The 25,668-nt window shown below is 45.5% G+C and overlaps 1 protein-coding gene across 5 annotated transcripts in view; it reads right to left on the bottom strand.

Moving 5' to 3' along the window:
- Positions 1-25,668, bottom strand: part of GLIS3 (GLIS family zinc finger 3) — a 193,619-nt gene that overhangs the window by 127,377 nt on the left and 40,574 nt on the right. For 3 of the 5 annotated variants that reach the window (XM_083483316.1, XM_083483315.1, XM_083483319.1), the window contains 2 exons: positions 12,378-12,585; positions 7,547-8,660 (listed from right to left, as the gene is read on the bottom strand). In XM_083483316.1, the coding sequence (XP_083339442.1) occupies positions 7,547-8,660; positions 12,378-12,585 (1,322 nt within the window). Of the gene's footprint in view, positions 1-7,546; positions 8,661-12,377; positions 12,586-19,174; positions 19,238-21,939; positions 22,068-25,668 lie in introns of those variants that run through there. The other 2 variants (XM_083483317.1, XM_083483318.1) reach the window with 2 other exon arrangements.

Here is a 25,668-nt window from a genome sequence, read left to right as displayed (position 1 = left end):
CCAAGTCTCTCACCATCATCTGACAGGCATCCCTCTTGCAGGACCATATAAGGCTTGCTTGCAAAGCAGCACTTTGTGACATCACCTGGCACACAGGGGCCAGGCAGCTGGGTTGTCAGGAAACTGAATTAATATAAATAAAGTCGGGGGGGGTCAAAGTGTGCTGGGATGAGGCCACTGTGAGTCTGGCCAGAGTGTGCTGCTGTGGTGTGTGGTTGTGCCTTCCCTTGTTCTGCATCTTGCTTTCCTGCCCCTTCCTGATCTGCTAGATAGAATCATAGCATGGTTGGAAGGGATCCCAAGGATCATCTAGTCCAACCCCCGGCAATGCCAGGATCCTGCCCACAGCCAGCCCTGACCGGGCTCCAAACTCCGACCTTCTTCTTACCTGCCAGATGCACTGACCCCTTGCAATTTTGCATGGGGTGGAGAAAGGGGAGAGAGAAAGGTTTTGCTCTCTCTCTCAGAAGATGGATATGAGAGCCACACCATGCAGCCCTGTCAATATCTCAAGGACCGTCACCGGGAGGAGGGAAGAAGCGTGTTTTCTCCTGCTCCAGAGGCCCTCAGGACCTGAAGCCATGGCTTCAAGTTACAGGAAAGGAGATTCCAACTCAACTTCAGGAAGAACTTTCTGACAGGAAGAGCTGCTGGACAATGGGAAGGAATCCCTCAGAAGGTGGTAGATTCTTGTTTCTGGGAGGTTTTTGAGCAAAGGTTAGATGGCCTTCTGTCAAGGATGCTTTAGCTGGGATTCCTCCATTGCAGGAATGTCCCCACTGTGGAAGGACATGAATTAAGTTCTTAACCCAAGGTACCACTGTATACCTTCTATGGCTAAATCGGTTATTCCTTTGAAGATAGATTAAATATCATCCCTTAGTTAATTTTATCAGGTATTTTCTTCCCCAAACCAAATTCCAATAAAATTTGGGGCAGCAAAATGTCCCAAACAAAGCCATATAGGAGAAGAGCATTTTAATTTGTTTCTCTGTATCCAGTTTTCCTTGGAAAATCACAATGGAACATTATTTTACCCCAATATGTTAATTCCTAAACAGGAACTAAGAAACAGATATAGACAATATCAGAGAGTATATTATTAGATCCCAAACCAGATTCAGATGTATGTCAGGATGGTAGTGTCCCAAAATAAAGCCACCTGGTATTTCTTTGTTTTGACAATTTAAAAAGGTAAAAGTACCCCTGCCCGTACGGGCCAGTCGTGTCCGACTCTAGGGTTGCGCTCATCTCGCTTAAGAGGCCGTGAGCCAGCGCTGTCTGAAGACAGAGTGACGAAGCTGCAGCTGGCAAGCCAGCACCAGCGCAGCACACGGAAACGCCGTTTATCTTCCCGCTATAAAGCGGTACCTATTTATCTACTTGCACTTAAGGGTGCTTTCGAACTGCTAGGTGGGCAGGAGCTGGGACTGAACGACGGGAGCTCACCCCGCCGCGGGGATTCGAACTGCCGACCTTACAATCAGCAAGTCCTAGGCAGTGAGGTTTTACCCACAGTGCCACCCAAGTCCCTTTTGACAATTTATATGCCGCTTAATTACAATTGTCTCTTTAAGTGGTAACAGAAGAACGATACTGATCTTTAGACTGGTTTTTGATTGAAAAACTTGCACAGGATATTTGTCCCCCCTACAGCAATACATTAACATTGGCAACCCATTTGTAGGATTCAGTTAGTTTTCCTGGGTTGTTGTTTTCAGAAAGACAACTAAATGGCTGAAATTTGATAACAATGTTTACTACCATGCCAGTCATGCCAAAAGGACTACATTGTAGGTGTTCTACAATGTAAAGTGCACCAGGAAGGTTTGTAGCCCCATTTTTTGTTAAAAGGGAAGGTCACAATACAGCTAAAGTTGGCCATGACATTTTCAGGCATCCAGAACTGTGAACAGTAAATGTAGAGATGCAGGGAGATCACCTTCATCCTCCAGCCTGTAAAGGGTTATTAGAAGAATATACAAAGGCAGCCCCAACACCTATATGTGGCCAGTGGCAGAGCTTCAAGCTCTGGCACTGGGGTGCGGAGAGGAGGCGGGGCGGGGCAGGGCAGGGCTGGTGTGCATCCTGGGGGTGGGGGGGCAGCCGTGATGGCACCCCACCGGGATTGCTCTGTCGGGGACGGTGCGCTCCCCCTGCACTCCTCTTCCTCCGCCAGTGTATGTGGCAGTTCTCTACGTGGTCAAGAATCCTGCAAAGTCAGGACTTCCAGTCATGTGCAGAGTCCTCTATACAAATAGTTGTGCACACACAGGTTACCTACAGACATCCAGTGAATGTGTATACCGTATTTTTCGCTCTATAACACGCACCCGACCATAACACGCACATAGTTTTTAGAGGAGGAAAACTGGGTGACCCAGTGCAAAAATCCTGAGGATCCACGTGGATCCGTGCTTTGTAACCATGTTTTAAGTGGGGAGGGAAGGAAAAGCACTCAAGGGACAAGGAGCACGCGTGGGGTGTGTGGAGAAGGATGCTGCTAATAATGAAGAAGAGGGGTATAAGGGGAGAAGGTTCCTCTCCTCTCCCACTTTGCTCCTTTAAAGCAAGCAGGCTCTGCTTTTCTTCCTCCTCCCCGCTCAGCGAGCTGAAAAACTTTGCTGCTATGTAGCGAGCTGAGTGGGGAGGAGAGAGGGACAGAGAGCCTGCTTGCTTTAAAGGAACCAACCAGACAGGAGCCGCTTACACGAGTGTAAGCAGCTCCTCTCCTCTCCCGCTTTGCTCCTTTAAAGAAGCGGGCTCTGTGTCCCTCTCTCCTCCCCACTCAGCGGCTCTTCTCCCATTTTGCTGTTTCAAAGCGAGCCACAGAGGAGGGAAGGAAGGGGAACCATGGATCCTCTGCTCAGACTGCAGCAGATCCCCCTGCCACCCATAGGCATTCCCTCCATAACACACACAGACATTTCCCCTTACTTTCTAGGAGGAAAAAAGTGAGTGTTATGGTGCAAAAAATACGGTAGGTTGGGGGCAGGGCAGAGGCTGTTGCCATGATGTTGCGCGCGCGCACACACACACACACACACACACACACATTATTCTTAGGTATGAACACCTGCAAAAGAATCAGTTTCCACTGAAACTAGTGGATCAAATTAGTCCTTAATGAGAGTATCTTACTGCTTTCAGTGTAGTTACGAACAATCCCAGGTCTCATGTATTTCCACACTATATACATTAGCATGGCTGTAAATAAACATGCATGCAGTTATACATAAGCATATTTCATTGCTTTATTCCATCTGTCTGGGCCACTGACTCAGAGCGTATGGACCCTGGCTGGGAAGCATTGGTGCTTATTTCAAACTTAATCTCTGCTAATACACAGTATTTTGAATAGTGTTCCCTCCATTGGATAAATATGCATTGTGTGTGCCCCCTTATGTTTTACTCATTGCTGGAGATTTGCCAACTATTTCCCCTCCTGGCAGAGCTTCTCAGCTTTTAACAGCAGTCAAAGACTTAGCAAATGAAGTATTTCATGGCATGGAGAAGAGATAGGAATAGTTCCGTCTGACAGGCAGCTATCAAGCACACAAGAGGCCTGCCAAAGAAAAACTGGCAGCCTTGTCCTGCAATGATATCAAAACATCATTTGCCTAGAGAGACTCTATGGGGTGAGGGAAAAAGATACACTACAGAATTTTTTAAAAAAACTCCATTCTAATGTAAAATAGATGTGGTTTTAGGGCAAAACAAAACCCTGCAGTGTTGCAAATCCTCCGCTAAGGTTGGCTTTCATTTGATACATCATCATTTCACCATTAGGTTTACAAAGGGCTGAGATCTTTCCCCCCAAAGTACAGCCAAATCAATTCCATACTTGAGCCCCACTAGATGGAGGAATTATGGTGCTGGAGGAGACTCTTGAGAGTCCCATGGACTGCAAGAAGATCAAACCTATCCATTCTGAAGGAAATCAGCTCTGAGTGCTCACTGGAAGGACAGATCGTGAAGCTGAGACTTTGGCCACCTCATGAGAAGAGAAGACTCCCTGGAAAATGTTGGGAAAGATGGAGGGCACAAGGAGAAGGGGATGACAGAGGACGAGATGGTTGGACAGTGTTCTCGAAGCTACCAACATGAGTTTGACCAAACTGCAGGAGGCAGTGGAAGACAGGAGTGCCTGGCGTGCTCTGGTCCATGGGGTCACGAAGAGTCGGACACGACTAAACAACAACAGATGGAGGGTTGGAAGCTGTTGTGGACTTGGTGGATGCAGCACCAGCCAGGGAACCCCCAGGGGAAGAAGGCTCAGAGCCAGGGGGTTGAGTGGCCAGAGGGAGAAAGAGCAGGCTGGGAGGAGGAGGAGGAGGAGGAGGAGGAGGAGGAGGAGGAGGAGGAAGCAGAAGAGGGGACAGGAAGAGCACAGCACAGACGTTGAGGCAGAAGCCTGAGCTGGGGAGTCTCCCCTTCCTGCTGCAACACCCACCCACCCCAGAACACTGCTATTCAGAAGCATTGCTGCCTCTTGACAGTAGAGGCAGAGCAGAACCATCTTGAGAAGCTTATCCTCCATGAATTTTCGACTTTTACAAGGTGTGCATTTCCCCTTCCCAGGCTCAGCACATATAAGATACAAATCTCTCAGTGCAGTGGCACCAACAGCACTGTAACAAGCATACTTGGAATATAAGGTGATGCTGTCAAAGCCTGAAAAGGATATCATTTCACATTGTTATTTAAAGCTGAATGCCAGGCTATTGTGCGCATAAAACATTAGTAACCATTACAAATTAAAGAAGTGCTTTTATGTCACATGATAAATTTATCAGCATAATTGTTAGGAGGAGAATTTTACATTTTACTAATCTTCCAGACAATCTTTTTTGAGTGACAGTGAAGTTTAGGTAGAGAAGGGAACCAGTATTTATTTATAACAAATAGAAAATCCTTTCCTAAAATATTATTTATAATGGGCTTTATGTAATGTGCACATGGAACTCTGCACAATAAGGGGAAAGCATTCTACTGTTATGGTGCTGGAGGAGACTCTTGAGAGTCCCATGGACTGCAAGAAGATCAAACCTCTCCATTCTGAAGGAAATCAGCCCTGAGTGCTCACGGAAAGGACAGATCCTGAAGCTGAGGCTCCAATACTTTGGCCACCTTATGAGAAGAGAAGACTCCCTGGAAAAGACCCTGATGTTGGGAAAGATGGAGAGCACAAGGAGAAGGGGCCGACAGAGGACGAGATGGTTGGATAGTGTTCTCGAAACTACCAGCATGAGTTTGACTAAACTGCGGGAGGCAGTGGAAGACAGGAGTGTCTGGCGTGCTTTGGTCCATGGGGTCACGAAGAGTCGGACCCGACTAAACGACTAAACAACAACAACATAAATAAATATAACAATAACAACTAAACAACAACAACACTCTGCTAAGGCTGTAGGCTGTAGGCTTATCTTGGAGGGTGCAGCGCAGGCCCCATGGCACTCCCAGCTCAGTTGTCTACCCCCTTGCTGCTGAACCCATGCCCTAGTATTTGCTGTCGGAGGTGGTTGCTTTCCTCTGCCCAATGATAGGACTGGGCCTGAGTGGAGGCAACTGCTGGAGGAACACAACAGCCCCCGGCAAGTAGATCTGGCTTCCAAGTTCTTTGCCTTGCAATAAGAATTGTTTCAAATTATAAGAAAAATTATCACTGCAGACCCAGCTAATATCCATTTAATAGATACATCCCCCACCCCAAAAAAACCTGCAGGATGTGGTTTTGACCAAACATGAGTTTGACCAAACTGCAGGAGGCAGTGGAAGACAGGAGTGCCTGGTGTGCTCTGGTCCATGGGGCACGAAGAGTCGGACACAACCAAACGACTAAACATCAACAACATGATCAGGAAACACAGAAGTCACTCCTCACATACAAATTCAATTTTTTTGTGGGTTTGGGCTGCTCCAGTGATATTGGAAACCATCTACAGAAATCCCCATTGAAATCTGGTTAAATAATATTTGGAATGTGGCTCTCTTGGAATACCTTGCTCACCACAGCAGAAAGGAGAGACACTTTTCGTGAGGCTTGGCTTCCTTTCTTTTCCTTTATAAATGAGACAGGGGATCCTTTTATTCCACCCCCAACACTAGAATCTTTGTGGAGAGGAGACTTAAATTGATATTGCATAAATAAGCGTGTTGCTTGCATATTGTGTATTGCATATGAAACTTAGTAAGACTGTACCACTGGACAAGTTACTATACTTATATGTTGTTCTTGTATTTACATGAAAAACAATAAAAATTATTGGGAAAGGGAATATGAATTAACAGCTAAATAAGGCTCAGACGCGGGTGGCGCTGTGGGTTAAACCACAGAGCCTAGGACTTGCCAATCAGAAGGTTGGCGGTTCGAATCCCTGTGACGGGGTGAGCTCCCGTTGCTCGGTCCCTGCTCCTGCCAACCTAGCAGTTCAAAAGCAAGTGCAAGTAGATAAATAGGTACCGCTCCAGCGGGAAGGTAAAACGGTATTTCCGTGTGCTGCTCTGGTTTGCCAGAAGCGGCTTAGTCATGCTGGCCACATGACCTGGAAGCTGTCTGCGGACAAACGCCGGCTCCCTCGGCCAATAAAGTGAGATGAGCTCCACAGCAGTAGAGTCGGTCACGACTGGACCTAATGGTCAGGGGTCCCTTTACCTTAAGGCTCAGATGTAGAAAAGCACTAAAATAAGCAAACGAGGGATTAGTTGTTCTAGCTGCATTGAAGTATCTGAAGCTCGAACAAGTTCAAATAGAAGAAGGACCACCAGTCAGCGGGAGAATGCATGCTTTGCTTGCAGAAGACTTACAGGCTGGTCCTCCAGCATCTCCAGGCAGGCCTGGCTGATACCCCATCAGAAGCTGAAGTGCCACTGCTAGTCAGCATAGACAATGCTAAACTAGATGGACCAATGAGCTGACTTGGTATACTGCATCTTCCTCTGTTCCTGTTTCTGCCTCCGCATGCATATGAAAACTCTATTCATTCACTTAGTTTTCAATTCATTAATATCAACAAATCTTGTATTCTGTTTCTGTTTTTTCAGAATATAATAATAATAATAATAATAATAATAATAATAATAATAATAATAATACTTTATTATTTGTGCCCCGCCCATCTGGCTGGGTTTCCCCAGCCACTCTGGGTGGCTTCCAACAAAGATGAAAAATACACTAAAATGTCACATATTAAAAACTTCCCTGAACAGGGCTGCCTTCAGATGTCTTCTGAATGTCAGGTAGTTGTTTATCGCTTTGACATCTGATGGGAGGGCGTTCCACAGGGCGGGCGCCACTACCGAGAAGGCCCTCTGCCTGGTTCCCTGTAACTTGGATTTTCGCAGTGAGGGAACCGCCAGAAGGCCCTCAGAGCTGGACCTCAGTGTCCGGGCAGAACGATGGGGGTGGAGACGCTCCTTCAGATATACTGTACTAGCCAAAGCTGTACTAGCCAAAAAGGGGGGGAGGAACCTAGCACAGTGTTAAAAATTGGTATATTTCATATACCGTAAACCAGTGTGTCTATGTAACATGTTTTAGACTTACCGTACATTTGTTTGGCTTTTCTCCTGAATGCACTCTCATGTGAATCAGTAGTTTGTAACGAGCATTAAATGGCTTGTATCTCCGAGGGCACCCAGCCCAAAAACAAGTGAAATCCTCTCCTTTCCTCTGGTCTATGTGATTTTTTTCTATGTGCCGCACAAGATCTTCCTGCTGGTCATAAGTAGCACTGCAGTCTATCCAGCAACAGCAGTGCTTGCCATTAAACTCATCCAGTTCGCCTTCTTCGTCTAAGAGAGGGCCTTGCACAGATGCTGGTAAGGAAATCTGGTGGGGATGGTTTATAAGGTCATGTTGATGCGCGTGGTATGGGGGAGGTGGACCATGTGATGGAGGAAGAACAAGGGGAGCCACTGGAGAAGTAGGTGGCATGTCCATTGTGTTCCCAGAAAAACCATTGGCACGCCCACTTTTTAAAATTCCCACAGATTGGCTATCTAGCAGAGATATTCCTTGTTGAACCACCATGTTGTTAGTGACTGCTGGCTGTAGGCTGTTTTGTTCCAACTGTTGCATGCGCTGGTATTCAGTGTTCCCACTTTCACCGTAACTTGGAAGGGCAACATTGCCATTAGCAACAAGAAGTCTTTTTTGAGGATTTGGAATAGAGCAAGTCTGAGGAATACAACTTCCCCTTATTCCCAAGAAGTGTCCATAGACCTCAGGCTGAGGGGAGATGTTTGCTGGAGATGCCCTTGAGCCATTGATGTAAGCAACAAGAGATGTGGGGGATGTGCGGATGATTGTATTGAAGTCAATCCCGATTCCATCAGACAAAGGAGACAGAGAGAGGGCCCTCTTTTTGGCTGAATGAGACCTGGTTGAAGAATAGTGAGGACTAGGATAAGGAGAACAATTATTTTCCACACCAAACAAGTAAGATGGTAATGAGCTAGAGACATTGTTGGACATGGACATTCCAGATGTAACACTTGTGATGTCCCCGAGGTCTGTGCCATTTGGGGAGCCTTGGCTGGAAGGAAGAGAAGGAAAAATCCTGTAGCCATGAAGCCATTCTTGCTTGACACTCTGGATTGATGGACTTTCAGACAGACTCAGGGTTGTGGAGGCCAAAGATTCTCGGGACAGAAGGGATCTGCAGTGGAGAAAAGAGAGAGAGGGAATGCAAACAGTTACTTAAATTTTAGCTCTTGGTAGTTCTATGAAGGAGCTGAAATATTCAGAGCTCATCTGCTTATTTTTGACAATTAAAATAACCTTCTCAAAATTGGTCTTTGCTTTTGCATATTCAAAATCTGAACACCAAGTCACTACACATAGGTAAAGGTAAAGGGACCCCTGACCATTAGGTCCAGTCATGACCAACTCTGGGGTTGCGGCGCTCATCTTGCTTTATTGGCCAAGGGAGCCGGTGTACAGCTTCCGGGTCATGTGGCCAGCATGACGAAGCCGCATCTGGTGAACCAGAGCAGTGCACGGAAACACCGTTTACCTTCCTGCCAGAGTGGTACCTATTTATCTACTTGCACTTTGAGGTGCTTTCGAACTGCTAGGTGGGCAGGAGCTGGGACCGAGCAACAGGAGCTCACCCCATTGCGGGGATTCGAACCATCAACCTTCTGATTGGCAAGTCCTAGGCTCTGTGGTTTAACCCACAGCGCCACCCGCGTCCCCCTACTACACATAGTATGTCTATTAGTAAGTAATGGGTGGTGTCCAATATAGCATGAGTGCAAATATTTGCACAAGAAGAATTGCCCCATATCCTTACTGCAGTACCTTGTGCTGTCTGTGCCCTTCACAGATTTCCTCCAAGGGCCATAGTGTTCTCAGGAAAGGCCTGAGAGAGGTGTCAGGGGCTGCAGCTACATTGGAGAATCAAGGGAAACTCAGGTAGAAACAACCTGATGCTCAGGCTGCATTGAATACCACCTACTGACTATTGTGGTGACAGTTGCTTTGGCAGCCCCCATCAGGGTCTCGAGTGTGAGTGCAACCCACTAACTGACTAAGAGACTAACCAGGGCTAATTGCAGCTGCATGCAAAATTCATTTCCAATCTTGTTAACCACTGGCCATTGCAAGCCCCAGTGAGAGCTCATAAACTAGGGAGGAGGAGGAGGAGGAGGAGGAGGAGGAGAAGAAGAAGAAGAAGAAGAAGAAGAAGAAGAAGAAGAGTAGTAGTAGTAGTAGTAGTAGTAGTAGTAGTTTGGATTTGATATCCCGCTTTATCACTACCCAAAGGAGTCTCAAAGCAGCTAACATTCTCCTTTTCCTTCCTTCCCCAAAACAAACACTCTGTGAGGTGAGTGGGGCTAAGAGACTTCAAAGAAGTGTGACTGGCCCAAGGTCACCCAGCAGCTGCATGTGGAGGAGCAGAGACGCGAACCCGGTTCCCCAGATTACAAGACTACTGCTCTTAACCACTACACCACACTAGCTACACCACCAAGGGAAGGAAGGAAAGGGAACAAGCAGGTTGGTGGACCACATGAGATGGAGTGACCCCTGAGATCTTGCAAGAGGCCCCCCCTCTCCCAGGCCTTGGCAGCTGCCGCACCATCCCACCAGTCAGCTATAAAGCACCTACAAGCTCGCCACCAAAAGAGAGCTGCAACCACCTGTGACTATTCTAGATAGCTGACATTTGTTTATTAGGTTATAACATTTGGTTATTAGGGACTGCGCTGCAGAATTAGCCGGCGTATTTACGGACATTTTTAACCTATCCCTGTTGCAGGGTTTTGTCCCTACCTGCCTGAAGACATCGATTATAGTGCCAGTCCCCAAGCAGTCAGTGGTGGTATCTCTCAATGACTATAGACCAATAGCCTTAACATCTGTCGTTATGAAATGTTTTGAGAGATTGGTGCTAGATTATATTAAGGCTGGTCTTCCATCCACTTTAGACCCGTTCCAGTTTGCATACAGAAAAAACAGATCTACCAATGATGCCATTTCCATCGCCGTCCATACTGTATTGAGTCATCTAGAACGACAGGGAACCTACGCAAGGCTGTTGTTTGTGGACTACAGTTCTGCCTTTAATACAATTCTGCCAGACAGGTTATTTCTTAAAATGACCAATTTGGGTATACATCAGAAGATCTGTCTGTGGGTAAGGAATTTCCTGACTGATAGGCCGCAGACAGTGAGAATGGGACCTTACTATTCTTCTACTCTAGTATTAAGCACAGGAGCCCCTCAGGGATGTGTGCTAAGTCCCTTTCTCTACTCCCTGTACACATTTGATTGCACCCCACTGTATAAGTCCAACACAATCATCAAATTTGCGGATGATACAACAGTGGTGGGGCTCATCAGTGAGAACGATGAGACTGCTTATAGGAAAGAAGTACAGGGGTTGATTCAATGGTGTAAAGAAAATAATCTTATGCTTAACACCAAAAAACCCAAAGAACTCGTAATTGACTTTAGGAGAAAGAAAAGTGTATTTTTACCATTGCACATAAATGGCGAGGAAGTGGAGAGGGTTGGTAGTTTTAAATACCTGGGCATTTATATCTCGGAGGACCTCTCATGGACTGCAAATATTAATATGGTTGTGAGGAAGGTGCAGGGGAGGTTGTATTTCCTGAGAATGCTCAGGGGACTGAATCTATCCCAGCACCTACTTCTGTCCTATTATCATAGTACCATCGAGAGTGTCTTGACCTATAGTATATTATCGTGGTATGGGAGCAGCTCTGAAACGGATAAAAAAGCTTTACAGAGAACAATTAAAATTGCCCAGAATGTTATTGGGCTCCGACTACCAACCCTGGATGAGATCTTCACGTCTCGCATCTTGAAGAAGTCACATAATATTCTGAGAGATCCCACCCACCCTGCTCACAACTTCTTTGAACTATTGCCTTCGGGCAGAAGATATAGGACGATGAAAACACGAACCACACGCCTTCTGAATAGTTTCTATCCAAGAGCTCTGATTGCACTAAATAATGATCTCAGGGCCAGTTGCAAGGTTTAGCAAGCAGGGAGTAGGAAGGAATGAGATAGGTTTTAGGTGATGTTATGCCTTTAATAGGTCATGCTATATTCTGGATTATGTTATGTTTTATAGATTATGTCTGAATGGGATGAGAGTGTCGGAGATACGTGCAAATGTATATGTGAACCCGGTCTTTGGGTGGGTGTTTGATTTTCGTTGTTGTGTATACTGTGTATATACGGACAATGACAATAAATTTATCTAAATCTAAATCTAAATCTAAATCTAAATCTTGTTAGCCGAAGTTTACTTACATAGCACATGTTATAGCATACTTTTCATAGGGCATTGCTGCATAACTTCTACAACCTGTGACTAATCTCAAAGGAATAATATTGAACTACAATACCTAGAGGGACACGGGTGGCGCTGTGGGTTAAACCACAGAGCCTAGGACTTGCTGATCAGAAGGTCGGCGGTTCGAATCCCCGCAACGGGGTGAGCTCCCATTGCTCGGTCCTTGCTCCTGCCAACCTAGCAGTTCAAAAGCACTTCAAAGTGCAAGTAGATAAATAGGTACCGCTCCAGCAGGAAGGTAAACAGTGTTTTCGTGCGCTGCTCTGGTTCGCCAGAAGCGGCTTAGACATGCTGGCCAGATGACCCGGAAGCTGTACGCCGGCTCCCTTGGCCAATAAAGCGAGATGAGCGCCGCAACCCCAGAGTCGGTCACAACTGGACCTAATGGTCAGGGGTCCCTTTACCTTTACCTTTACAATACCTAGACTGCAGCTTTCATTCTAAATTTCAACTGTGCACAAAAGGTATAACTCTAAAGTGAGTGGTAAAATATTTTTCTGACTTTATAGACATGAAAACATTCCTATAGAATAAAATGAAGACCTTGTATCAGATGGAGGTATATTCGAGTTGGTAGCATTCACAGCCCTCTGTAAGCTAGGGCTGATTTGGTTGCATGCCGTTGAGACCTTTTGGGCAGGAGGAGACAGAAGTCCCAGTCGCTGAACCATCATTGGACTGTTGGTGACGATTAATTTGTTGTTGCTACTTTTTCCGATTGACTTGCACCGAGTCCCAAAGGCAAGACCCCCTGAAAATGAAGGAGTTGTACAAATTTTAACTTACATTTTCCACATTAAAAAAGTCTTATGAATCCATAGTATTATACATATAAAGCAGTTGCAAAGAACTGAGGAAAAGGCTGATGGTGGAATGCAGTGTAAGAGACTGATTTTAAAGACAAGGGAATAAGCAAAGTGAATCACGAATCAAGCCATATATTATTTGACAAGTTTATAGAATGACTGTTTGGCCTGATCAATTTCACAAATCCCAAATTTCTATATTTTTCTAATCATGTTCCCTTAAGGATTTGTTTTAATGAAATCATCTGAGAGTTACAAATCCAAATATTACAATTTATGACTGAAACAAAAAAGAAATTGTTCATAAAATAATATATATATATGTCTTCAAAGCTAAAGAACAAAGTCCGCATCTCTAATAATTGCAACCAGGTCATGTGTGAAGCTACAGTTCCTGAATATCCCCTGTTGACAAACCAATGATCTCAGAGATTAAAGTTCAATCACACTATTCACACAATAAATTTACATGCACAATGTAAAGGACTTGCTATTATCTTCATAAGGAAAACTCAAATTTGATAGTAAATTACAAAAACAGTCAACCACAATTGCCCCATATTTAAAGACTCACACTAAAATCCTTACCATCATCCAGTCTACTTAGTGTTCTAATTTGTGCAACCTGAATGGATCGATGCACAAGGTTTATAATGGCAACTAGATTACAAGCGCTGGCACCTTTCAAATTTCCCTTTTAACCCAAATCTAGCAAGCGAATAGCAGTAATTTCCCAGCAAACTGCTTTAATATGATATACTTTCCTGCCAAATGTTTCACCGTAAAAACTAGGGAAATATTTTTAAAGTTCCGTTCACAGTGAACAACCGATTGCAATTCTGAGAGACCACAGTGACACCATTGGACCTTTTTCAACAAATCTTTAAAAGAGTTTATCCATAAAAGGTGGCTTGTAACACAACAGTAAATAGAAACTTCTACTGCTAAAGTACTTTCCCATCACCACCGTGTGTCTTCTATGCTGAGGAAAATATGCCTGGCCATCCCAGATGTTGTTGTTGTTGTTGTTGACTGCAGAAAACACATCAGCTTTGTCTAGACTACATTCCACTGCATTTCTTTCTATCTGAACCCACCACACTGCCATGTCCTTTGAGGCGAATTAAGAAGTTGAAGGAGCAGAGCCTTTTTCCTGCAATGCCAACTGACCATCCTGTGAATTTCCTTCCTGCAGAGACATCAGGGCATCTCCCGTCAATCTTTCGGAAGGGCAATGCAGTCCTTTTCATTCTGCAGTACATTTGGAGATTGCAGGACGCGGGTGGCGCTGTGCGCTAAACCAGAGCCTAGGACTTGCTGATCAGAAGGTCGGCGGTTTGAATCCCCGTGACGGGGTGAGCTCCCGTTGCTTGGTCCCTGCTCCTGCCAACCTAGCAGTTAGAAAGCACGTCAAAGTGCAAGTAGATAAATAGGGACCGCTCCGATGGGAAGGTAAACGGCGTTTCCGTGCGCTGCTCTGGTTCGCCAGAAGCAGCTTAGTCATGCTCGCCACATGACCCGGAAGCTGTACGCCGGCTCCCTCAGCCAATAAAGCGAGATGAGCACTGCAACCCCAGAGTCGGTCACGACCGGACCTAATGGTCAGGGGTCCCTTCACCTTTACCTTTACATTTGGAGATGGGGTACTGGTAGTTTTTATGTTACCACTATTACTTTGTGTGTGGCTAATAATAATAATAATAATAATAATAATAATAATAATAATAATTTATTATTTATACCCGCCCATCTGGCTGGGTTTCCCCAGCCACTCTGGGCGGCCTCCAACAAAATATAAAAATACAGTAATGCATCAAACATTAAAAGCTTCCCTAAACAGGGCTGCCTTCAGATGTCTTCAAAAAGTCTGGTAGTTGTTGTTCTCTTTGACATTGGGTGGGAGGGCGTTCCACAGGGTGGGTGCCACCACCAAGAAGGCCCTCTGCCTGGTTCCCCATAACTTCACTTCTCGCAATGAGGGAACCACCAGAAGGCCCTCGGTGTGGACCTCAGTGTCCGGGCAGAACGATGGGGGTGGAGATGCTCCTTCAGGTCTACTGGACCGAGGTCTTTTAGGGCTTTCAAGGTCAGCACCAACACTTTTAATTGTGCTCGGAAATGTACTGGGAGCCAGTGTAGGTCTTATAAGACTGGTGTGATGCGGTCTCGGCAGCCGCTCTCAGTCACCAGTCTAGCTGCCGCATTCTGGATTAGTTGTAGTTTCTGAGTCACCTTCAAAGGTAACTAGGCTGCTTTCGTATTTTTAGTCTTAATATTATTTTGCATGTATACAGTGGTACCTCAGGTTACATGCGCTTCAGGTTACATACGCTTCAGGTTACAGACTCTGCTAACCCAGAAATAGTGCTTCAGGTTAAGAACTTTGCTTCAGGATGAGAACAGAAATCGTACTCCAGCGGCGCAGCAGCAGCAGGAGGCCCCATTAGCTAAAGTGGTGCTTCAGGTTAAGAACAGTTTCAGGTTAAGAACGGACCTCCAGAACGAATTAAGTTCTTAACCAGAGGTACCACTGTACTGTGAATTAGCTAGGTAACTCTAACAGAGAAGAGAGGCGGTATATGAAGCTATTAAATTTATAATTAAATACACACAATTGCCACGTCAGGTGTGAAGCCGACCTAAAAGCAGTCCTATAAAGTGTGATAATTTTTTTAAAAAAATAATGCTTTATTAAAGCTTTGTCATAAAACAATAAGATAAAAAACTAATCTAAATAAAAACAAAAAGAGAGAGAGAGAGAAGAAAAAAGATAAAGATAAAAGGAAAGGAAAGGAAAGGAAAGGAAAGGAAAGGAAAGGAAAGGAAAGGAAAGGAAAGGAAAGGAAAGGAAAGGAAAGGAAAGGAATAAAGTGAGATAATTGTGAAAGATAATGGAGAAAGAGATAGAGAAAACAGCACAAAAACTTAAGAAAATTTCCAAAATCAATATTAGCACAGTATATTTATTATGGCATAAGAAACATATTGCCCTAACAAAGATTTTAGAGAGGGGGAAAGTGAGAGATGACAGAAAACAATTATTCTCTCTGCCTGCTTAATCACTTGCAGCTAGAAGTATGTAAAAGAGGTAGTGTTCAGAATACAGGGAAAAGAAAATTAATGATGCTGTATTTTTCTGAAGCTTGTGAAAACCAGAAAGCATGACTGAACAACAACAAGGCTGGGGTTATCCTCCTGGCAGCAACACCTGTTTATTTGTAAAAGGAAATTAAAAAGATATGCTCTAAAATAATAAATTACTTGAATAGTCAGTGCCATAAAACATGAACAACTTTAACCTTTGCCAAATCTGGCAGAAGTTGTAGGAGATAATTGCCATTTAATATTATTCTGTAGTTTTGAAAATTTAAATATGCTGTGTTCAAAAGGAAAGAAAAATAAAACTTGGAAGGATCTGAAAAGAAAAGACTAGTTTTACCATATAAATTTGTTTAGTTTTTTAAAAAAAACAAAATGGATAAACTTGAAAAGAACAACTTTATCACAGAATCTTGGCAAATACAAATAGAGATTTTCCTGCATGACAGAACAGTGCCACTTACATATTATCTACAAATGTTTAATAAAAGCAACATTCATTTAACCTCAATTCAAAACATTTAGCCAATGACAGAAGGGTTTTAGGTTTCTCTTAGAGGTTCTGACAGCATCACAGTGTCTAACTGTTCAAGCTGAATATTTGAAACCATATAATTAGACCATTTCTACCTGATTAAACATGAGCTCATTGTGAGTTAAATGGCCAAACATCAGAAATGTTAGCCATCAGAGAACTTTTAACATAGGCACGTAACACCCACAATTTGGATGTGTGATCTTGCAATCCCTGCATCCACAAGAAGTTTAAAAGCACTACATAGCATACATAAATAATACTGAGAAGAACAATATTTCTAATAGCGGGTCCACATCAGAATTAATGCACACCTGTGCAAATTTTAAATCAAAATATCTCTCTCTCTCTCTCTCTCTCTCTCTCTCTCTCTCTCTCACACACACACACACACACACACACACACAGCCTTATACACATTTTACAGGAGCAGAAACACTACTAAAGGTAGGAATACCTTGATGGGATGTGGATTTTTCACATACAAAAGAATGGTACATGGACTAAGACCCTTTTAAATGCATGTCAACCACATGGAACTTAACTGCAGATAAGTATTTTCCAGTAGTTTGCGCATGGCCACCACCAATTTGAATTAGCACTCAGCAATTCATCTTTTTTGGTGGGGGGAGCCTAGAATCTCCAGCAGAAGCAATGGATGTAATCTAGAAGAGAGAAGTGTTTGACATCACATTTAAAGCAATGAAATACTAAATCATCTGATCCTAAGGACTCACCACATCAGTGGCAGTCATGGAAAAGCCAATGCTGGTATAATGAATTCATTATCCTATGCACTCACATCAGCAAGGTCGAAAGCACAAGAGATGAGACACAATGTAGGAACATTGACAGATACTCACATACACCTTGGCAACTCTGCCAAAATCCACCAGTCAAGACCATGTGCACTGACACGCAAAAAAGGCATTGTCAGTGCACAGACCAACACACAGTTATAGCATGAATACCATCATGATACAATTTTACCCAGTTCACACAATCTGCCCGGAAACGCTCAGGAGGCCTGCAAAGCAAGCAGAGGTGAGGGCTACAGCAAACAGCCTTCTCCATCACGTCCAGCTCCATATCTGATGTGCATTTTCTATTCCCTTCCCTTTTCCATTTCATGCAGCCCAGTTCCCCAGTTTATAATCACAGCAGTACCAAGGGTATCCAGGAGGTTATTGAACCGTTGAGCACATTGAGTAGAAGTATGTGTCAATGATGTTGGGAAAGATTGAGGACATAAGGAGAAGGGAACGACAGAGGACGAGATGGTTGGACAGTGTTCTCGAAGCTACCAGCATGCCTTTGACCGAACTGCGGGAGGCAGTGGAAGACAGGAGTGCCTGGCGTGCTCTGGTCCATGGGGTCACAAAGAGTCGGACACGACTAAACAACAACAATATTAGTTTCATTCAGTTTCTTATTTTTCCAGTCTGAAGTTCAGTTCACTGTATCTTCACATCAGGGTTTTTTAAAAGTCATTGCAAAAACTCACCAAAATTTTAGTGCAAATTTCTCTTAATACACACAATTTTCTATGCAATTTTGCCTAATTATATGTTTTTACAAAGCAATTCCTCCAGATAATGTATTTTCAAATGTCATCTTCACTAATATATGCACATTTCACCCAAGTTTATGCAATTTTTTTTGTAGACATTATTTAACTGGAAAACTGCATTGCAAAATTCAGATAAGTGCAAATTTCAAAGCATGGTTGTGTTTCGATTCTTGTATTGTTTCAGAAAGTGATACTTAGGTACCTGTAAACTGGATCAAATTTATCCCCCCATCCCTAGTGCAGACCCATCACTTCTCAGTACTCAAATGGCAGGACTGATGCAGCGTTGTGGCACAAAATCCCTTCAGCGCCCCATCATGAAGGCAGCTGGGGTAAGTGACAAGCAAGGTGGGAGATTGTCCTGTCTCTCAATGTTTATTGCCACAGACAGCACTGACAACTTTTACTAAACAACATGAAGCAACATATTGAATAGCTGTGAAGTGAGTTCTGACAGCATCACAGAACAATCAGTGGGCGTGAGTGGCTGGCAATATTTCTTGTTCTCACAAAAAAAACTGCATGACAGACACCAGAACAACAGGTGCAGTTTTCATCATCACTGCATCTCCATGCTGTCTATGGCTGCCTTTGTTATAGTCATGTATGCCATGATTACTGGAAAGGTGCAGAAGCCTTGCAAGGGGTGGCCCCATAGTGGAATAGCTGGCTTTTCACTGGTCACTACTGCTGCTGCAGTCACCTTGCCTGTGCTTTCTGTAGCACCAAGGATAAGGAGCACTCTTACCTCTGCACATGTCCAGTTGTCTGCATAAAAGCAAAAGTAATAGAACAGGGATGAGCAAGGGCCACCAAGACCATACAACACCAGTCTTGAAAGACCTACACTGGCTCCCAGTACGTTGCCAAGCACAATTCAAAGTGTTGGTGCTGACCTTTAAAGCCCTAAATGGCCTCGGTCCAGTATACCCGAAGGAGCGTCTCCACCTCCATCATTCTGCCCAAATACTGAGGCCGAGGGCCTTCTGGCGGTTCCCTCACTGCGAGAAGCCAAGTTACAGGGAACCAGGCAGAGGGCCTTCTCGGTAGTGGCACCTGCCCTGTGGAATGCCAATAGAGACAGAATTCACCTGCAAGGCTTTAGACAGGAGCTAGTTATCTGAAGCATGGGAGTGAACCTTTCACTCTGGATTCTGGCTAATTCAAAGTCCTGGTTAGGGTCACTACTTTTAAAACACTACCAAATGTTTAAGATCTAGAATGCCTTTAAGTCCAGCTGCTATGATATAAGCCTGACAAATCTCCAGGGTCAAGAGAATGTTCAAGAGTCCTGGTCTGAGCCATAATCGACCTCACCCTGGTGACCCACCTCCCTAGTTTTCCTATGGAGGGTGCTTTGTCTGTGCAGCCTGACCAGGATTAGGCCTCTGTCCCTCAAGCACTGCCAACCAGCATGACTCCCCTGCATGCTGTCTGCCCACCACTGAGGCCAATGGAAGATGTGAAGTAGACTTTGGGCTTCGCGGTCTATGAGGTGCCTTTCTAAGAGTTGCCTGATCATGCTGTGTTGCAGCTGAGCAGTAAAGTGACCAGCAGCCTTGTTGACATGGTGGTGTATCTCATGAGAAGCTAGGGACCTCTCATTTAATTGTGCAATGTGCAGCTTTTTTTATAGCAGAAGTAGGCAGGTGCTGGGGACAAGGCTGCCCTTGCCTTTTCTTCATTGCTGTGACCCAGTGCAGAGAATGCTTTAAGCTGTTTCCCTCCACTTCTAAGGCACTGTGGGTTGAAGGGAGGAAAGAGCCAGGTTTGATGCTACACTCTCTTCCATGAGCTACAAGTCCTTGGAGCCACACATCCTCAAAAGGAGTGAGCTGAGGTTCTTAGTGGTTCTGGGGTTCCGAGGCCAGATATTTGTAAGAATTCTGAGAAAAATTGTTGTCATCCATCCGTCTCAAAAGACAATGGAAGGGTAAGCCTTCAAGGATAAAGCCATACCATTGAAGAGTCAGTGGTACCTCAGGTTACATACGCTTCAGGTTACAGACTCCGCTAACCCAGAAATAGTGCTTCAGGTTAAGAACTTTGCTTCAGGATGAGAACAGAAATCGTGCTCCGGCGGCGCGACGGCAGCAGGAGGCCCCATTAGCTAAAGTGGTGCTTCAGGTTAAGAACAGTTTCAGGTTAAGAACGGACCTCCGGAACGAATTAAGTACTTAACCCGAGGTACCACTGTACCTGCTGTGGCTGTAGAGACCAATACAGGAGATACATGTTTTATTGCAGGTGGGGAAGATGAAGGATCCAGTTTTGCTGCTAGAGGTGCACCATGGCATTTCTTCTCTATGTGCTCTTCCCAGTGCTCATTCTTCCTCTGGTCACTGATCTGGATACACCACCTGACTGTCTGTCTCCAGGCACTGCTATAGTCTTCAAGGGATTCCCATACGACAATTAATGTCAGTCTTCATGCCATGTTTGCAGACATCTTTGTAGAACAGAGTTGGTCTCCTCACAGGCCTAGTGCCTGAAGCCAGCTTCCTTGAGGATTCTGGCATCTTCCATTCTGTGCACCTGACCAAGCCAGCATTGATGTCACTGAAAAAGAAGTGTGAAGATGCTGGGAATGTGGGCTTTGTAGAGCACATCCTTCTTTGGCTCTGTCCTGTCATGTGATGCCCAAAATCTTCCTGACACAGAGCATATGGAAGGCATTGAGGTGTTGCTCCTGGTGTATGCAAGTCTCCCAAGACTCCCTTCCATAAAACAGCATGCTCAACATGCAAGCCTGGTAGACCTTCATCTTGGTATTGGTCATCAGCATCACATTCTCCCATACCCTTTTGAAGAGGTGAGTCCTTGCTTCAGCTGCCTTGCCAATGTGCCTGTCCAGATTAGCGTCAATGGAAATTGTGCTGGTCCCGTGGGTTACCCGAGAGGCGAGGTCCAAGTCCGGTCCGTGGTCAGAGGTACAACGTGGAGGCAGTCTGTAGTAGCTGAAGCTGGGTGCAGGGCAGGGAGTCGGGTGAAGTCAGGAACAGGCATGCAAGCAGGGAGCCAGGGCAGGAGCTCAGGCAGGAACTAGCAACCAACAATGTTGCTCCCGCAACTTGGGACTGGGGCTGGCCGGCTTTTATCTGCCTTGAGGCATAGGGCAGCCCCGATCCTCTGGTGACTCGCCTCTCCTGGCCTGGAGGCGAGCACTCCTCCTGCGGGAACTTAGTTCCCTCCGCCTCTCTGCCCTGAACCTCTGCAGCTCAGGAGAGGCCGGAAGGTTACCGGACCCAGAGGCAACCTCAGCTTCCTCTGACGGGGCTGAGAGTGGAGCACCTGCAGGCAATGGGTCCTCCATCACCTCAGGAGCCAGAGCAGACTCAGCTGATGCCTGCATCTGAGGATCCCGCACAGGTGAGGACCCTTCAGGCTCATGCCCCAGCCCCGGCTCAGCTGGTTCTGGAGGCGGGGAATCCTGTGCAGGCTGGGATCCCTCAAGTTCAGCATCCAAGTCCGAATCCCAGGTCACCACAGAAATATTGCTGGTTATGTTGGAGCCCAGGTAGACAAAATCATCTACCACTACAAGCATGTGGTCACCAATGCTGATGCGTGGTGTGCTGGTGATGTCCTGATCTAGGATGTTGGTCTTCATCAGGCTGGTGGTGAGGCCAAATTCCCTCCAGACTTGGGCAAAATGGTTGATGAGTCTCTGTAGAGCTTCCTCAGAGTGCCATGTTGAACAGACCCTCATCACTCCTTGAATGGAAGTACCCACCATCTTCAGCTGAACTGAAGGCAAAGGAGAGCAACAGGGAAAAGAATATCCTGAAGAGAGATGGAGCATGAGCACAGCTCTGTTTCACACGGAAGGCATCCAAGGATGACCCATCGCACTGGATGGTGCCATGCATGTTTTGTGGAAGGACACAATCACCTTCTGGAGCACAAATGGGCATCCTTTTTAGTTGAGCACTGTGAAGGGCACTTTTTGCTGACACAGTGAGAAAATCATATTGACTGTTGACCTCTGAGCCACATTGTGACTCAGGATAGACCCTGTCAGTGAGTAACTGTAATCTGTTGAGAACTACAGGGGCAAAGGCTCTCCATGGTAGTTCTTGCAATCATGGTAGTTACTTTTGTGCTGTAAGCCAGCCTCAGTTTCTCCCTCATGATGCACCTCCCCAGCCTTCTCTGAGAAAACCAGTATGAGTCGTGTTTGCTCTTTACCCTGCCCTTTCCCCATTTTTGTTCTCCCTGTGCTGTTAGCTGTTTGCCAAGTGTGCCATCATGCAGTTTCCATTTGTGAGCTATCATTCTCTGGACACTGAGACCGCATAAATTGCACACACCTCTTTTCACTTGCTGTGCCTTATATATACAGTGGTACCTCGGGTTACATACGCTTCAGGTTACAGACTCCGCTAACCCAGAAATAGTGCTTCAGGTTAAGAACTTTGCTTCAGGATAAGAACAGAAATCGTGCTCCGGTGGCACGGCGGCAGCAGGAGGCCCCATTAGCTAAAGTGGTGCTTCAGCTTAAGAACAGTTTCAGGTTAATAACGGACCTCCGGAACAAATTAAGTACTTAACCCGAGGCACCACTGTATATATTCCTGATGGGCGTATCTTGACTGGCTACCGTGTGGAACAGGAATCTGTCTCCATTGTGGCTGTAGGAAAGAAACTGAACAGTAACCTGAGGCTCTCCCTTGACTTCAAGAGGACTGTGTCAACTTTTGCACCAGTGTTTTTAAAACTATGTCTGTACCAGTGCAGCAGTTGGCAACATGACACTCATATGCACCCACAAGAACTTAGAGGCCTTCCTTTGCACCCACAAACAGCCTCCCCAAGAAGTCCATGGTGGCAAAAAAAAAAAAAAGACTTACACTCAGTAGCGCAGTGTGAGGGGGCGGGGGGCCATGACCCTGGGCCCAAATTTCTGAGGAGCTGCAACCAGGTTGAGACTACTTTGCAAGGAGAGACTCTCTTGATTAGATGCTGGCCAGCAAAGGGACTGACCGCTTGCCCTGCCCTGGGCTCCAGCAACCCCTGCTACACCCCTGCCTGTACTACCACCACCATGGGAAGGGCCATCTCTGGGGTGGCAAATAGGTGCAACTGCCCTGGACACCACACTTTAGGGAGCCCTGCACGTGGCGCTGGTGGCCACAGTCAGCAGCCCTGATGCCTGGCTGGCCCTGCAGGCCCTCACCCCATTCACATGGGTTTCCACCTCCTCCCTTTCTAGAGCCACGGCAGGCAGGCGGCAAGCTAGCACTGCTGCTGCCAAAGCACTGCAGTGGGGAGGAGAAATGTAGGCTGTAGGAGAGGCCACTGCCGATAACAGAGGAGTAAAACAACAAGCAGTAGGAAGCTGGAGGCAGGAGGCAGGAGCTCCATCACTATCATCATCAAGAGAAGAAGTGGCAGAGGAAGGCAATGGGGGGCCCACACAGCCTGATTTCTCCTGGGCCCCACACAGCCCTAGGGACTGGCCTGGCCTTGTGGACAGCATTAACAGCCAGCTACACAACAGTTAAACCACAGAGCCTAGGACTTGCCGATCAGAAGGGCAGCGGTTCGAATCCCCATGATGGGGTGAGCTCCCGTTGCTCAGTCCCAGCTCCTGCCAACCTAGCAATTCGAAAGCACTTCAAAGTGCAAGTAGATAAATAGGTACCGCTCTGGCGGGAAGGTAAACGGCGTTTCCGTGCGCTGCTCTGGTTTGCCAGAAGCGGCTTAGTCATGCTGGCCACATGACCCGGAAGCTGTACACCGGCTCCCTCGGCCAATAAAGTGAGATGAGCGCCGCAACCCCAGAGTCGGTCATGACTGGACCTAATGGTCAGGGGTCTCTTTACCTTTACACAACATTCTGGAGAGTGATACTTCCAGGCCTCGATCAGTGTTTTCCCCAGAAGTGACAGTGCTGGTAGAAGCATCTCACGTCATTCACTCCTTTCTTACATATTGCTTCTCATGCACACGGAGAAAAGGAAACGCAGGGAAAATTCCTTTGTGGACTTGCCCTAGGAAGGGGCTCCTAGATATTTGTTCAGCCTGAAACTAATGGGACTGCCTTCCTGATAAGTATTCCCAGGACTGCAATCTTAGCTGGCAAGGAATATTTTCATCTTTCTAACATTTTAAAAAAATGTGTTGGCTGACATGGTTTTATCTCAGCCACACCAGAGCCATTCAGGTGCCACCTTTATGACGTCAATGAGAATACACTGTCAGAGCCTACGAAATGGAGTATCGGAAATAAGCAGTGTTTCATTTCAAATTGATGTGCTACACATAAATTAAAACTGTCTTTTGTCAATAATTAGGCATTAATAATTAACAAATGCAAACAGCAAAAATACTTGGAGGAAATGTTTTAATCTGTCCAGTTCCTCATTCCTCAGCTTGCCTATTTTGCTGTTTCTCCTCAGTAGTTAGTTAATATCTAAGCCCCTGTTGTGTTTTACACGCAACCAAATTCCACAATGATCGTCAAAAGAATGTGGCTTTCATACAGATTTTTATTTTCTTCACTGCTGCAACCTAAGTAATTTGATTCTTATTAAATTTTACCCCTAACAAATAAGTTCATATCTCTCACAAATTAGTAAATCCTTTGCCTTCAAAATTGCTTTCTCATATCCAGTAAAGGAACCAATTACACAATATGCCACTTCTCAAAACTGGGGAAGAGGTGTTATTATGGGCCTGTGTGATTATGTGCTGTTTAAAATGGGACCAAGTGGTACAAGAGGATCAGATTGACAAGGCCTTTAAAAATATGACATTTGTTTTTAACTGGTCCAATCATTCCAATTTGAATACTCAGCAACACACAAACTAATGGCCTTGATCCGGTGAAAGGTACTTGTGGCAATACTTCTGCTGGTTGTAATTAAGGGCACTTTCAGCTTGCTACTATTTTTTTGGTGGAATTCAGTCATGTACTGAGAAATTCATACAGTGCAAGTAAAGTTGAGTTGATGGTGTTGCACAACAAGCCCATTCCCAACCATTCCAAAATCAGACTTTTGGTAACAAGGAAAGTGGACATGCAATGGAAATTGCAGGATTAACTTGCTTGATGTAACATATACATCAACATAACATTGTTGTTGTTTAGTCGTGTCCGACTCTTCGTGACCCCATGGACCAGAGCACGCCAGGCACTCCTGTCTTCCACTGCCTCCCGCAGTTTGGTCAGACTCATGTTGGTAGCTTCGAGAACACTGTCCAACCATCTCATCCTCTGTCGTCCCCTTCTCCTTGTGCCCTCCATCTTTCCCAACTTCAGGGTCTTTTCCAAGGAGTCTTCTCTTCTCATGAGGTGGCCAACGTATTGGAGCCTTAGCTTCAGGATCTGTCCTTCCAGTGAGCACTCAGGGCTGATTTCATTCAGAATGGATCGGTTTGATCTTCTTGCAGTCCATGGGACTCTCAAGAGTCTCATACAAACAAATATGAATGAATGAACAATAAATATCCAACATCGCCTAATCTCCCTACAATTCCTGCAAACAGCTGCACAAGCCTTTGAGAGGCAGAAATGGGAGAGGGCATCAGAGGAGGGAGGGAAGGGAAGAGAGACAGAGGCCAGTGTTGCCCACGGTGCATCATTCATGGCACCCCATCATTCAAGGCACCCCAGGGTGCCATGGCACACTGGTTGAAAACCACTGCATTAGGGAGTTCCTTGAGAGTAACAGCAAGTATACAGACAAAGGTCATCCAGTTGACATTGTGTATATAAGCTTTCAAAAAGCTTTTGTTGAAGGACCTCATCAATGACTTCTGCAGCCACAGAATATGGTAAGCCCTCTTCTGTATCAGTAACTGGTTAAAGAACAGGAAGCA

The sequence above is a fragment of the Podarcis liolepis genome, assembly GCF_965112155.1.
Source record: "Podarcis liolepis genome assembly, chromosome: 17".
Lineage (NCBI taxonomy): Eukaryota > Metazoa > Chordata > Lepidosauria > Squamata > Lacertidae > Podarcis > Podarcis liolepis.
The sequence above is the reverse complement of the archived record's forward strand: the minus strand, read 5'-3'. Positions and strand labels throughout refer to the sequence as shown.